Source organism: Catharus ustulatus, chromosome Z (genome assembly GCF_009819885.2).
Source record: "Catharus ustulatus isolate bCatUst1 chromosome Z, bCatUst1.pri.v2, whole genome shotgun sequence".
Classification (NCBI taxonomy): Eukaryota; Metazoa; Chordata; class Aves; order Passeriformes; family Turdidae; genus Catharus; species Catharus ustulatus.
In genome coordinates this window covers 7,917,772-7,932,996 of record NC_046262.2, presented here as the reverse complement: position 1 = coordinate 7,932,996, position 15,225 = coordinate 7,917,772, and the positions used below count along the sequence as shown (strand labels likewise).

The following is a 15,225-nucleotide window of genomic DNA, read 5'->3' as shown; positions in this document are numbered from 1 at the left end:
AGAAGCTGTGGTTGTGAGGAAAATAATAGTCAAAATCAGGTAGGAAAGCTTGGGGTAAACCCAAGTTTTCTGACTGAAGCAAGTTAATATGAGGAGTAGTATCAGAGGAAACCATCTTGTTTAAAGCTTGACTAACTGGTAAAAATTACTGTGACTGTAGAAAGATCAGTCCAGAGGTGGCAGAGAAATGGAAGTGATCTTTGGTGACTTTCAGTTTTTGGTGCTGTTTCACTTGTTTCTGAGCATATGACAGTAAGTTTTTAAAAGGATTTCACCCACTTCTCACAGTGTTTAATTTTGAAATGCTGAACTGAGCCAAATGGCTGATAGTTTTCATTAAGATGTAGTGTACAGTGATTGTGAAGTAAGAAAATAATTAACACTGCCTTACAAACAATTATGTCTTTTCCTCCTTCTGCAGCTTCCGTTTCAGAGTCATATATGTCACTGAAAAAAAAAAGTTTTAAAAGAATATTTTTTTTATTTTGGTGGATATTCCTACCTAAGATGAATCTTGAGAAACATCATAATCTGGGACAAAAATACAGAAAGATGTTCTGGAATATTTTGCTTTATTTAGAAGTGTTTTTCTGCAAGACTCCTAGCTTTCTTTGGTCTTCTGAATATATGAACATATCACAAGGAGTGATTCGTGCTGGTGGTCTTCTGTTGTTGTCTTTTTCAAGGGTTGGACTCTGTGCAGGTGTGGGAAGGATACTGAGCTGTTTGGTGTTACTAGCAAAACTGAAGCTACAATGAAAAGTCTGCTATCACATTTTATAGATACAGCCTTACTGATTACAGAGTGTATTTCCTTCTATATCACTCGTGGCTTGTAATTTCAGCTTTTCTTTTTATTTTTTGGGTGAGTGTTGTAATGTGATTTGATGAGTGATGTAAGTCTGAATCCTACCATCCAAAACTTCTTGGTGACACCTTCTACTTTGTCCCTCATTGTCAATTCTAGTGTGAATTGAATAGGGACCTTTCTTTTTTTATGCAGTTGATTGTGTTTCTGCAAGTGTGATGATATCTCTGCTCTTGCTCTGCTATTTTTAGTCCTCTTGCTTGTATCTGTTTGTATTCAAAGAATTTCTTTGGAAACTGTTCCAGGAGAGAGTGGTTTGGTGACGCTTTAAGGGCAGGGAAAGCACAAGCAAGGAGTGCGTTCATGATCTGGCAGCGAGATGTCCGATGTGCAGAGCTGCTTCTTGTGTGACACCTTGTTTCTGAACTCCTTCTCCCAAGAGAATTCCCCCTGCTGGGTATTGTCCTGGAAGGTGTTACCTTGTTCTTGGTGTCCTTTGGAGTTTCTACTTGAATCTTATTACTCAGTTTATTTTTCTGTGGAAACAGCAATTCATTTTAGGGGCTGTTCAGGTATGGGCTGTTGTATCTGAGCAGGTTACTGAAGTGTGCATTTCCACCGTTTAATAGCCAAAGCCAGCAGTTCCCAGTACTTGTTTTTCCCTGCTTTCTAAATTTTTCTGAAACGGCTTATTCTGGATTAACTTTCCTAGTATGTTGGTTTAAAGAGTTAATTTGTTATTTAGCAGCCTTTTTTTTTTTTGTGGTTACATGCATTACTCATCTTGAGTACAGGTAGCTGTTGATTATAAAGGTAGTGATAAGTGGGGGTGATCCAGTGAAATTTCTTTTTGGTTTTAACGGTTAGTGGTATTGACGAACTGGAAGCTCTAAGTGTTCTGGAAGTGTCCTGCTGACGCTGTCACAAGAAGAACAGGGAGCAGTGAGACAAATCAGTCGCAGTTAGTACAGGAAGGTCATCAACGCTGTGGAGCTTCAGTGGTGTACTTCAATCTTACCTGAGATGCTTTGGTCACTTAAGTATGTTTTTTGCATTGAAGTATTGATGGCTCAACCAGAGTGTGGCCTAATTCATATGTCCTTTCATGTATTCTTTGAAGAGAACATTTATAACTTACATAGTTGGCACTCTGCAGCTGTTTTCTCACCAACATGTATATATGTCTGTGTGCCCTGAACCCACCTGGGTTTCTTGCTGACCCCAGAGTTCATCCAGGCTGGAAAGCTGTGCAAATTATTGCAGTCTGAAGAGGCTTTGCCTTGTGATTGTTTTAGTAGAGAGAGCCATTCAGAGAACTTTCAAGTAACCAAGCCCTATTTTCCTCAATGGGTTTGTCTGAATTTCCTCTTTTTCCCCTTGGAGGGGATGCTGTGAGTTTTAATGAGCTGGCAGAGTAAACAAACCTTGTCAGGGTGGGGCTTTTGATAGGCAATGGGTGGATGTTTAAGTCTGTTATTCCTTTAAAAGTGAAATCAGATGACTGGCAAAAGCACTGACTATTTAGTTGTGTATACAAAATCATTAAAGACTTTTATGGGTGAAAAAATTGCTTTGGACTAGTTTGAATCTCTGTTTTAATGCCTGAAGCTGAATGCAAACATACACTTTGTAGCTGGGGGAAAAGACTGTATTTTAGGTTAATATAAGATGTATTAATGTGGCTGTTCTGATGTTGATTATACCCTCCTCTTCTTTGGATAGAAGCACCTCCAAATTTTAGGCATGCTTTTCACTACAAGTTACTAACTGGGTGCTAACAGGTATCTAAGAGGTTGATCATGAAGTGTTCCTCAGCAAATGTGATAAAAGCCTTTTTTCTGCAAGATAGTTATATATTCAAATGTATAACTTTCTTCAAAACTCTGCTGGTAGGTTTTTTTTGTTGTTGTTGTTTGTTTGTTTGTTTTTAAAATGCCTACAGGGAATTATTTCTATTTTTTTTTGATTGCATGCAGTGAGCTTGACCAGGATCAAGTCATGCTCTCCTGAATCCCAGAAAAACAAAATACATTTCTACCTGTGCTGTAATGGTTCATGTCTGCTAAAAAGCTATTTCCTCCTTTCCTAATGAACTGATCTCCTTTCCTGGTGAACTGGATCCTGTCAGATTCAGCAGTTGTATAGCCACATAGTTTTCCCCTGGATAAGCTAGTTGAACTGACATTGTTTTGTTTTAGAGGGTTTAATTTGCTCCTGGGTGGACCAACTGAACCGACTCCCTCTGCAGCTGCAGGATCATTAGCCTGATTGAAGGAAGGGAGCAATATTTTGTGGTTAAGGAGTGGGGAAGCAGGCATGCCATTTCTGGTGATCACTCACAGTTGTGTGGTATTAGCTGTGAGCTGATACTTGATTTTAATGGAACAAAGTGTTTGGGTTCTACCTGAGCTATGGATTGAACTTCAAGTGAATGTACAGCCATGTCCCAAAGGAGAACTAAAACTCCAGTAATGTTTGTTTTGTCCTTAAGTGGGCTCAGCCATCCTTTACTTGTTTGAGGGACTTCAGGAGGGCTCTGTTGTTTCTGGCTGCAGAGGATAATGATTTTCAACCCTGAAAAGCCTGCTAGTTCAGTTTCTTTTTTGCCAGCTGCAATAGACCTTTCCTTTACTAAGTACTAGTTAATGTTTTTTCCAAGCCTCCTAGTCAATGCAGTGAATAATGCAGAGTGTCTGCTGCAAGGGGAGGCCCAGGCTGTAGTTTTGCCAGTTACTGCATTGTTGAAAGTTGTAGGCACAATGATGCCGTTGCACTGGATGGTGCTGAGGAAAACTTTAAATAGAGAAAACACCAAGGGCCTCACTTTTTCTTTTTTCTTTTGTGATTGTTCCAAACCCAGAGAAACAGGTATGAAGAGATTTGCAATACTAATGGTTCTTCACCACTTAATGTAGCAGTTGTGGAATAAACAGCATGTGTACTATGTATTTACTTGGATTGTATTTTCTTTTATCTCCTGAGGTTCCTTTCCTCCTGTCACAAGATGAAGTTACTATGTTCATGGGTGTACAAGCATCACATCACCTCTGAGCCACTGTGGTCTTTGTATACTCCCGGACCTGAGATACTGATGGAGCTGACAATTCAGGACAGCATGCTGTGTGGCCAGTCATGACAGTGTTATCTCTTCTACCTTGGTGGCTGTTAGAGAGGTTTCACATAAGAAAGTCTTTTCCCTGACAGAGGGCAAGAAGTGAGGGTCTTCAATCAAAGATGTCAGGAGCCTGTATTTTTCCCTCCAGGTCCTGGAATATTTGGACAGGCCAAAACTTTCCTTGAAATGCTTCTCAGCAGACAAATACACTTGAAAAGTGGACTTACTCTTACCTCTTCCTCACAGGATCCTCATGATAGCTGGATGTCAAAGAGAATTCCTGTTTTCTATATATTTAATTTTTATTTGGGCCAATGCAGCCGGTTTTTGGGGTTTTTTTTTTTGTTTGGGTTTTTTTTTCCTGTTGTTTTTGTTCTGTTTTCGATTTGGTAGGTTTGGGGTTTTTTTGTTTTATGGCAACAACATTGGTCTAATCTCTGTTATCTAGTTCAGATAGTCTGGAGTATGGTGCTTAGAAAACAATGTACAGTTTGTCTGTGTCTCTCTGTTCCTTGAAGTTTGAATAGAGTTAATCATGACTATTGGTAACTAGTGCATCTTGCAGGTCTTAACATGACTTGAAGTTTATATACTAGTGTTTGTGCCGTTACTCAGATTGTTCCCAGCAATTCTCTTTCCTTGGTAGAACATGAGAGCATACAGATAGTAAATTTCTCTCTCCTTTGGTGTTCTGATACAGGTCAATATTTTTCCTATTTACCATAGAAGACTGTAAGATGAGACATGAATTCTCCCAGGATCCATAAGCTCATGTTCAGTGTAGTTGTTTGGGGCAATACAGACACTGAATCATCCGCATGGCTCCTGAGGAACATCTGACTCTTGCAAATTCTTCTGTTTCAATCAGCAATAAAGATGGTGAGATGCTTTGGACAACAGCACTCAAGGGAAATGCATTGCATCAATGCTTTGCAGACGTAATTTTTTTTCACCGCTCTTTTTCCTCATATAATTCTACAGCTAGAGAAGTAAAATCTGAGCCCACTGTACATGTACAGTAATTATGTCCTCCTGAGGGTGTGTCCTGCAGCCTTTCCCCAACCCTGTCACTGTGAGAAATCTTTGACTGGTAGCTTTTTATGTTGAATATAAAAAAGCAATCACATTTTTAGGTGTTCACAGAGGTCTTTCCATGGTTTATCACAGCTCCTTCTTCAGGAATCAAGAAAGTAACTTTCTTGAGACTGCCTCAGGAAAGGAATTGAAACTGCAGTTTTTTTTTCAACTGGTGGAAGTGAATATTTAACTTCTAGAGGAATCTTGAAAGTCAGCTGCTATTACTGTGCCTGGTCTGTTCCTAGAAGTTCAGTAACAGATTTCCTGTGTATTGGGGGCTTGCAACTATGTCAAACCAATTTTTGTTCCCTGTATCTATACGTTTTCTGACTTCATTGAGTCTAAAAGGCTTAGAGGTCTTGCTGAAGGAAGATTGAACAACAGATTACAGAAAACATTATAATAGCTTTAAAAACCTTTTTTTGTGTTGAGATGTCTTAAATTAATCTTTGATTTATTTGCTTTTCTCATTTCCTTCTAAAATCCAAAGCACAAACATAAATAAATGTGTTGAATAAAACAAGGGATGAAGACTTTGGACACAGGGAATTTGGTAGTTTTAGGAAGGGTTAAATTGTATATTTTGTTACTGCTTTTGTAAGCTAGGCTAATCTTTGCCATTCCATGTTACGCATTACTGGAACTGCAGTTGTTGTGTAGGTGATTGGACTAAAACCTGTTGTCCAGACAGAAAACGAAAACAAAAGATTAAGAGTTGTGATAGCATTCATCTTAAGATTCTTCTGTTGCTTTCCCTTTTTAATGGAATTTTTAAAAATGAAGTCTTAACTAATGATAAAGACATTTTTGAATTGTAGTTTTGTTTGGGTTTTACTTTTTGTTTGTTTTTAAATTAGTAAAGAAAACCTTGATCTGTGAATACTAGGTTACATAAGTGAAAAAAGAAAAAGTTTACAGGAATCTTGTGCGTCTTGATTAATTGTCATGAGAGAATACTTCCACTTCTTTACACAATAGTTTTGGGAAGCCCTCTTTAATACTTTATCCTTTTTTTTCACTAGTGCTCTGTACAGATGTAAAGAAAGTGGCAAAACTAGTACTTGTTTCATCTAATGTTTTATATGTTTCTTCAAATACAGCTGTTTTGGTTGCTTATTAAAATTGCAGTGTCTGCAAGGTCAGGTATTAACTGCTGATGGGGGACTTGCACACTACACCAGATCCTGACGTGGAAACTGAAGCATCTGCTTGCTTGAATATTTTTTTAATCTTTATTGAACATATTTTAATTAAGAGTTTTCTTCTTCCCAGTCTCACATCTTATTTCCTCATTTGATCTGCAGTTAAAATGAAGTTCATCAGTTTGTGATGTGCTGCTCATTACTATGGCAGCAGCCTGCCAAACAGACTTGATGAATGTGAGGAAATGGAGAGAATAAGAAGCTGCTTTGTAAGTGAGGAAATATTCTCGTTCATCCCCATTTAATTAATTAATAATATCCCACTTAGGCTCAAAACTGTTGTCACTGCCACTGATAGTTGGAGGTAGTGGCTCCCTGGGACCTATTGCTTCTTTAGTCGGCAGTAGGTGTGGTGGGGTGTGAAGCCTCAGCCAAGTGTCCCCGCTCAGTGCAGTGTCTGAGGTGGAGTGCGGCCCTCCAGCTGCTGTGTCTGGACACTGCCGGTAGACAGTGGGAGCCAACTTAAGAGGAAGTAAAATAACAGTATTTTGTAAGTTCTCTTTTTACCAGGCTGCCAGTTGTGCTTTTAAGAAGACTAGATGGATTGTAACATGTCCTTATTGGAGACAAGGGGGGGACTCTCAAAATTAGTGCAGGATTCCAGACTCGCCTGTACCTTTGCTGGGCTCTTTTTTTTTTTTTATTTTTTTTTTTTTCTGTTCCAACCTGCCAAATTGTGCTGCTCGTGTACCATGCAATCAGGAGGATGAAGATCTCCTCTAAAAACCCTGTTATGTTGTTCAGGTTGTTTGAGCTCTGTTCCCACAGCAGCCTGATTTTTCTGTGCCATTTCATCTCCCAAGAGTGTTTCAGCCGTTTGTGTGCCTGCCTTTTTTCTTAAAATATCCTTTCATCCCCAAGAACAAATATGGCACAGGCAGTGATGGCACAGACACATGCTAGGAAAAGGAGAAGGGACATAATTTGCTTGAGGAAATGTAAGTTGCGGGCTGCCCAAGTGCAGGGTGTAGTTCAGCATGTGCTTTGCAAACACAAAGAAAACTTTTTAATGTAAGTGGCCTGCTGTCCTGTCTAAAATATAAATCACCATATTTTCAGTAGCTTTGGTGATATGGGGGAAAATAGCACTGACAGAAGTATCAAAATAATAAATATGATATTAATTCATAAATTGTGAACAAATTGAGACCCAATGGAGTTACATTTTCTCAATAAATCTTAAGTCACAATGGACTAATTCTAGACAACCATATATAAAACTATAAGCTTGTCTTTCAGAGAAGTTAGTGTTCTCTTGTGTGCTCTATTCAGGGTTTTTTGCATTGCTCATCGTGCTAGATTCAAATTGTGATAAGCAGTCTGATCCTTGAAAAAAGAAACAAACAAAAAATCCAAAAAATCCCAACCAAATGGAAAGTTAACTCAAAGGTTGTTATTAGTCTCTATAAGTCGAAGTTTTTGGATATTGTTAGTCCAGTCAGCAAAGCTTATAAAGCAGATTTTAACTCAAACAGCTGAAGTAGTACTACTACTGCAGACTCAACTGAAAATGTCCATTTGTCTTTAACATATCAGTGAACGACCAGGGGCAGATAGTCAATGATAAATGTTGATTTTGCTGTGCAGAGCATCTCCACATCTACTTTATGTTTTACTTTATATTCCATAGAATATGGTGTCAGTAACTCAGGTACTTTTTGTTTTGGCTGTCTGGTCTTTTTGTCAGACAGTGCTCTGAAGGTCTGTGTATTCTGGGCTGTAGAACGGAATGCACTTAGACTGCTTTAAGGGACTGTGAGATAGATTGACTTTGTTCAGTGCATTCAAAGAGTTGAAGAAACACAGTATTCCAATTCAGCTTATAACTGCAGTCAGTTCCTGGTAAAGTATATTTCTTATGGAAAATATACTTTCCTCTTACACATTAAAGCATTATTGAATACTTTAGTTAGTATGTAAATAAATTCAATGTCAGGATTAAATTTTGAACAACAAGAATATATTTCTGAAGTCAAGAAGAGATTTAGGTAATAATGTAGTTAATTGTCCTTTTGGTTGTAGATGAGACTCCAGAGCATCATGACTTGGTATTTAAACATCTCATTGCAGCTGTTATTGTTGAATGATATGCTTTTCTTGTGACTACCAGTGATTCAGTTGGGTGTTGAACAGATCCCAGTCCATGGGACTGCAGTTTGTGCTCATCTTCCTGAAGAAAAAGGAGACTGAGTGGAGACCTCATTGCTGCATCCACAACTTCCTTGCAGGGGAAAGAGGACAGCAGAAAGGCAGACGCTGATCTCTTCTCTGTGCTGACCAGTGACAAGACCTGAGGGAATAGCCTGAAGTTGTGTCATGAGCATTTTTCTTCGGGTACTAGAAAAAAGTTCTTCACCTCGGAGGTGGTTGGGCACTAGAACAGGCTCTCCAGGGAGGTGGTCACAGCACCAAGCCTGACAGAGCACAGGAAGTGTTTGGGCAATAGTCTCAGACACATGGTGTGACTTTCGGAATGGTCCTGTTCTGGGCCAGGAATTGGACTTGATGATCCTGACGGTTCCCAGCTGAGCTTATTGTGTGATTCTGTGACTATTGTACGCTGAGCTTGGTGCTAGCCAGCTGTTGCCCTAGCAAATTTCGTGCTGAGGCTTGCTTATATAGTGAGACTGCAGTAACAGCACTTTGCTGCTTGTTTACACATCACCTTCTGCCCAGGTACACCTCTTGCAAGTTGTCCTTACTTCCAAAAATTTGCAGTTCTACTTTCTAGCCTTGTGGAGACAGAAACCAGGCAGTTGAACCATGAGTATTCTAACCATTTGAAGGATCTGTTTCCAGTTACCACAGTCCTGTGCTAAATGCTGTACAAACGGGGGATAATAATGTCTTGTTTCAAAGTAATTTTAATACTAGAGATCAAATAAGAATGAAAGCTGAGAGTGGCAGATGGGATAACAATAATGTGTGGGGGGGATTTGGGGTTTCTTTAGGGTTTCTCTGTTGCCATACAGCCACAGAATGTTTAAAGCAGGGTGATAGGTAGTTTTATAAATGGTTTCTGTAAATATGAGGGAGAATAAAACAAAAGTACTGATTATAGAGCTGGGTTTAAATGTAGATCATCATAATTTCACTTATAAATGAGAGATGAGAAGTAGAGTTGGGATTGCCCATGACCTCCATGTATGTGCAGGAAAAGCAGTTTTGATAGTAGGGATAACAGGAACTATCTAGTTCATGAATACAATTTTTGTGTAATGTTTGTGTAGTGCTCTGAGTCAGTGTGAGAACAGTTCAATTCTAGGCATCAAAACTAGACAGCAGGTACTAAAGAAGTTTGAGTGATGCAGCTGGAGCTAGACCTTCATCAGAGTAGCCAATAGAAAAGTCTGTATGTTAAATAACTGGAAAAAGCTGTGAGATTTAGGAGTACAAATCAACACAGATCCCAGTCAGCTGATGAAGAGGCTTTCCATCCACTGCGTTTCTCTTTTTAGTGTAAAAAAATGTGGCAAATCCAAAAAGAGTGCATTCGAGTTTCTTTCTCATGAAAGTATAGAACTGCTGATAAAGGCAAGAGTTCAAACTACTGCGCTTATGTTACTGAGTCAGTATCCACCTTAACTCATGCTCTTTTTTTTTTTTCTTTCAGATTTTGTATTTTGTACATACATTGTTTTGTATATACTGTATATGATGACTTCAGTGGGCAGTGAGCGTATCCGGGGCACTCGGGACAAAATGCAAATTTCAGCGACACCGCCAACACAACCACAGAAACAAATAGTACAGGTATGTGCTACTGTATCGACTTCTTTGACTTGAAAGTGGGAATGTAATGATACAAGTTGCTTCCCATAGTCAGTAAAAACTGAAAAAAAATGGGATGAAAATACATGGTTAGTTTTGAAAGATTATGCTTGATTACTTACTTGAATTATTCAGTAAAGCAGGACAATGTTAAGTTATTCCTGTGTTGTCTCTAAACGAGTTTTGTATTCTTCAGCAATGTCTCCTATCAGTGAGGCATTCTGTGCCGGTGTCAGGATTTCTGTCCTGTGACCTCGCAGTCCTCAGATTTCAGCTCTTCTATTTGCCAGCCTCCTGATGCTAGAAGATTTCTGGTCAAGAGAGAAATTTGAATGGGCAGGAGAAGCTTCATTAGATACATTTTGTGTTCTATAGCATGACTCGGTGTCTCTGCAAGTCACAAAATCCTGAACTTCTTGTGCAGTGACCCCAGGAAGAGAAGTGATCATCCACTAGGGGACTAAAATTTTCAGTATCTGTTAGATGGAAATTAAGTTTCAACTTACTGCCACTGATTCTTGGCAGCTGTAGTTTTGTGCTAGTCTGGGTTACAAAGAGTGCACAATGTTTCTGCTTCTTGCAACTCACTATTCTCTTGACAGATATTCTCTTGGCAGATACATCTCAAAATTTGTCTCCGTTCAAACTCTTTCAGTTTTTTGCGGGCAGAGTGTGTATCAATCTAGAGGTACTCCACAGGGAAATACTGCCTTCTCGTTTTTTTTCAGACTGTCTTCAATATGGAGACTTTCTGTTTTGCACAGTGCTAATCATGTGACCTCAAACCTTTATGTCCTTCAGTTGCGGCACTCAGCGTAGTGGTCATTCATACTAATGTGTGGATTTAGAAAATTACAGTAATTTCAGGAGTATAAGGCGCACTGGAGCATAAGGTGCACTTCCGGGTGTTGGCAAATTTCCGAACTTTGTCCATATATAAGGCACCAAGGTATAAGGTGCACTTCTGGGTTTTGATCAGAATTTTAGTCAAAAGGGTGCGCCTTATACATGTGAAATTACTGTACTTTCAACAGACGAGTTGAATTTTGTTTTATCTTGAAATAAGGCTACAAGAATATAATGAGCAGCCTGGCAGAAGTGGTGGCTTCCCCTTCTCCAACATTTTGTAAGACAGCCCTGGAGCGCCTTGCCTGGTTGGGGTCCCTGGCACAAGGCAGACATAGGCAAATGGGAGCAAGTCCAGTGAAAAACTGCAAAGATGGCTGTTAGGCTGAAACACAGGACGAGTGAGGGGTAGCTCAGGAATCTGGATTTGTTCAGCCCTAGTAAGACAAGGCAAGTGTATATTCTGTTCTGGCACTCCATGAAAGGGTATAGGCAAGGCAGAAACCAGCTCTCCTCAGAGAGAAAGTGTCACAAGCTGGAACACTGGTAATTCCTGCTGTTAGAAAGAAAAAGAATTACAGTGGATATGTTCATGGTGTCTCACAGGAGGACTTTTCCAAACTATGGGATTTGCTGATTTCAGGCATTAAGACCTTTTTCTACATTTTGTCCATTTATTCTACCTTTTGTATAATAGGTACTGCTTCGATCACTTCAGTGGAAAAGCTGTTTATTTCATACACAGCAGTTACATTTGAATGTATGATATATTTTAGTGTTGAGATATAAGATGGACCTTTCTGCTTAGTCAGTCTTTGCAGATCAGCAGAACTTTGTGGATTTACCTTTTTAATTCCCACTGATTCATTTTTCTGAATATGGAATAGTGTCGTTTTCCCAAGTGGAGATTACATTGTCATAGTATCACACTGATCATCATGTAAATCATTTAACAAATTACATAATGTTTCTTTTGCATTGCTTCTGGATAATAAACGTGCCATTTTATTGTAAGATCTATGCGTATTACTGTCACTTAATCTTATGTTTCACACACTTCTGTTTTCTGGTAGTTTGACGTTTTTACTTTAAAATTTCTTCCACTCTTATACTGAAAAGGTAATATGTCTTGTAAGGTTGAGTGAAGTTCAGGCTGTCTTAAAATACTATTACTTCTAGTCACAATTACAACTTAATTATACTCTTGGTTAGGATACTATAGCATTTGTTCTAACAATGGTGCCTCGAAAATAAAGAACCACCACTTGCTGGAGAAAAGATCAGAATTTTTTGTGACACTGATGTTTGCATAGTCATCTTGTGGTTTTTGTTGTTGGTGTTTTTCCTTCTGAGTCTTCAGTTCCATCTGGGTATAACCCACTGGCATAAATATATGATGAGCAGTATTGCATCTACAGGTTTCTGAGGTCTTTGCTTAGATAGGAAAACTGAAGATGCTGCCACACATATGTAATTCTTTTAAAACTGGTATGTTATTGTCTTCTGATGTGGGCTTGAAGAAAACATTTGTTTATGGAAAAAATAAATCGTAGTGGATTCTTGAATTTTGATAAAATATGCCATCATGTCTCTACAGAAGTTATATTGTCTGAATGTTTTTGCTCTGGATATCTTCAAAGAAAATCTCTTAACTTGTTTAAAAGTTGCAGTGTGCCTGTGGAGGCCGTAATCAGAGCGAGAAAATGGATCAACAAGACTTAAATTCCTGAATACAGCAGACATTTTGGTTCTGCGTCTGCTGAGCTCTCAGCAGTCACCAAGAGCAAGCGCCTTTGCTCAGAGCACCGCACTGATAGGGTGGCTTCTGTGGTAGGTGGAACTGGGGAGATGCAGAGCAGGCCTTCCCCGTTACCCAGTGGAGTGGCATACTAGGCGCTGAAAAGATAACGCTGAAGATACGGTGAGGTAACTCAGAGTATGTAAGTGTGTTACAAACCCTGATTCTCTTGGGGCATTGTCTCTGAGCACAGATGTCCCTTCCCTCAAGGACTGGCACAGCTGCAGTAACTTTTCAGTAAATAAGCAGCTGGTGGTGTACGTGGGAGTAATTTTTAGACTCTTCTCAGCATTTATGCTTGGTGACCTCCTCTAGAGCTTGCATTTGTCATAAACTCCAAAAGCCAAACAGTCTGACCCTGATTAGTTCTGACCTTGTGAGGCTCAGAATTTCATGTGTGTATTCTGTGAAGTGGATGGCAAAAGGTGAGATTCAGCCAGCTGCCCAGGGTGAATCCTTGCTGTCGAAAATTCCAGTAGATGAGCTGGTCCCAGGCAATAAAGAAGAACCTCTGCAGGCTCAGCAACTGTATCCTGGGTCCTAGCTCTCTTCAGTATCAGCTTGCTCTATATGCAACAGTAGCCTCTTCTCTTTGAGCAGAAGTCAAATGAGGTCTGGGATCTTGTAGTGCACGCTGTTCTTTGGTATTTTCTTGGGAGCACAGTTCGCAAGCTGCAGATGCCACACTATGAAGAGTGATGTGTGTGATGTGACACTGGTGTTACAGTTGTTTTTCTCTCAGGAGCAACCATAGTGTGTTTGGATTTATCATACTTGACTGCATCTCTCAGCTTCTTGTGCAAAATGCCAGTGTGCATTTTTGCCCAGAAACATTGCCAAAGCACCAGATACTTCATCCATAGCAAATTCTTTTACCAGTTTTCAGAGACTAGTATTTGCTTGTAAAAAAAAAAAAAAAAAAGGCAGTGCAGCTGTTAATGGGCAAAGTCTTGAGACATGACTCAAGTCTTTTTAAGTGCTCATAAAACTACAGAGTCAGGTTGTGGAAGAGCTGTGGATGGTGATGTGAGCAGGGATCATCAGAGATATGGTTAGAGGTACTATTGCCAGTTTGTTGAAATAAAACTCTTAACTCTGGAGTAGTAGATTCTTAATAAAATTAAAAGCATTAATGCAAAAGTGCAGTCTTCCCTGATCCTTGTACATTATTGTATGGTGGTCTTGTCAGTGTGGTGACCTTTAACTGTCTTTTAAATAGGTTAGAATGTGTTGAAATTGCTTCTATCCCAAATAACATTTAAAACTATAAATGAGAATAGAAAAGTCTCCAAATTAGGACAAAATGGTACTGATCCCTTCCCCACAGCATCTCTGTGCTTGTTGTATATGTTCTTTTTGAGAACCTGTAAGAAAAAAAACAGGAACGCTAGGGTACACCTCTAAAAAATATGGTTACTTTTTGCGTACTTTATTGGATATTCTCTTTTTTCAGGCAACAGCAGAACAGATTCGCCTTGCTCAGATGATCTATGATCAGAATGACGCAGATTTTGAAGATAAAGTGAAACAAGTACGTTTTCTTACCTCACAATACAATGCTCTGGAGCTGGCTTAAATTTTGGAGCTAGAACATTTTTTTCTGGATTAGATAAACTTTTTTCAGATGGACATAAATTTAACTAGGAAAAGGTTCTCCTATTGCACTGTAAAGTCTGTTTACAAGAAATTTTGTGATAATTCAGCTCTGACTGTATACTTAGATTGTGTATTTCCTTTGTAACAAACCCTTAAGCCAAAACTTGTTTGTGCTGATGTATCTTCCCCAGTGTATCTCTAGTATTGTCCTGATGATTAATGATTATCAGAATAAAGAATGCATTCAGCTTGTCCACATGTACATGTGCATGAGAAAAATGTCACCTGTGTAAACTGAGTTGGCTAATATCTTGGAAGTTTTTCAGGAAAAGTAGAAGTCTTATGATAGCTTAAAGGTGAAACAAGCTGTTATTTTAAAAAATAAATAATCTGACCTCAGATCTGTGTATGCATTAAAATGATAGAATTACAGTGTATAAATGAAATCTCACATGTTTTCTTTGCCTGTGGTGAATGTTGAATGCTAGATAATCAAGCTTTCTTTACATAACTATAGCTGAGACCATTAATACAAGCAGTCCTGACAATATGTGTCTCTGTTCTGTTGTGGCTATTGGTCATTTTGTCCTAGGGAATGCATCGAAACCCATGAAGGACCTCGGACTACACCCAGGAAGGAAGCATTAGCTTGAATGCATAAATGCAGCAAAGTAGCAGTTTTCTCGCTTTCTTTTCATCTCTAAAACTTCCTCTGAAGCATTATTGAATGTTTTTTGTTGTTTTTGTTACAAACTAGTTCTGTTGCAGTGCCAAAAATGAAATCCTGTACTTTGTGAAGTCAAAGGACCCTCATCAATAGTGCTTGTAGTTGTACTGGTGGAAAGGAGATGAATTAAGTTTTGCATAGAATATGTTTTACCTTCTGCGTATATATTTCTAGCTCGTGTAGGTTTTGTTGTTTGCATGAAGTTGCTGAATGCCCTGTGATAGATTGTTTCTTTCCACACTCTTCAGGATATACACCATGAGTTCAAGGAGCATAATTCAGAAC

At 39.0% G+C, this 15,225-nt stretch overlaps 1 protein-coding gene across 6 annotated transcripts in view; it reads left to right on the top strand.

The window, feature by feature from the left end:
* LOC117010848 (ubiquitin-associated protein 2-like) overlaps window positions 1-15,225 on the top strand; it is a 65,363-nt gene that overhangs the window by 11,401 nt on the left and 38,737 nt on the right. For all 6 annotated transcript variants that reach the window (XM_033085871.2, XM_033085872.2, XM_033085874.2 and 3 more), the window contains exons 2-3: window positions 9,816-9,955; window positions 14,071-14,148. In XM_033085871.2, the coding sequence (XP_032941762.1) occupies window positions 9,857-9,955; window positions 14,071-14,148 (177 nt within the window). In that variant the 5' untranslated portion in view covers window positions 9,816-9,856. The remainder of the gene's footprint in view (window positions 1-9,815; window positions 9,956-14,070; window positions 14,149-15,225) is intronic.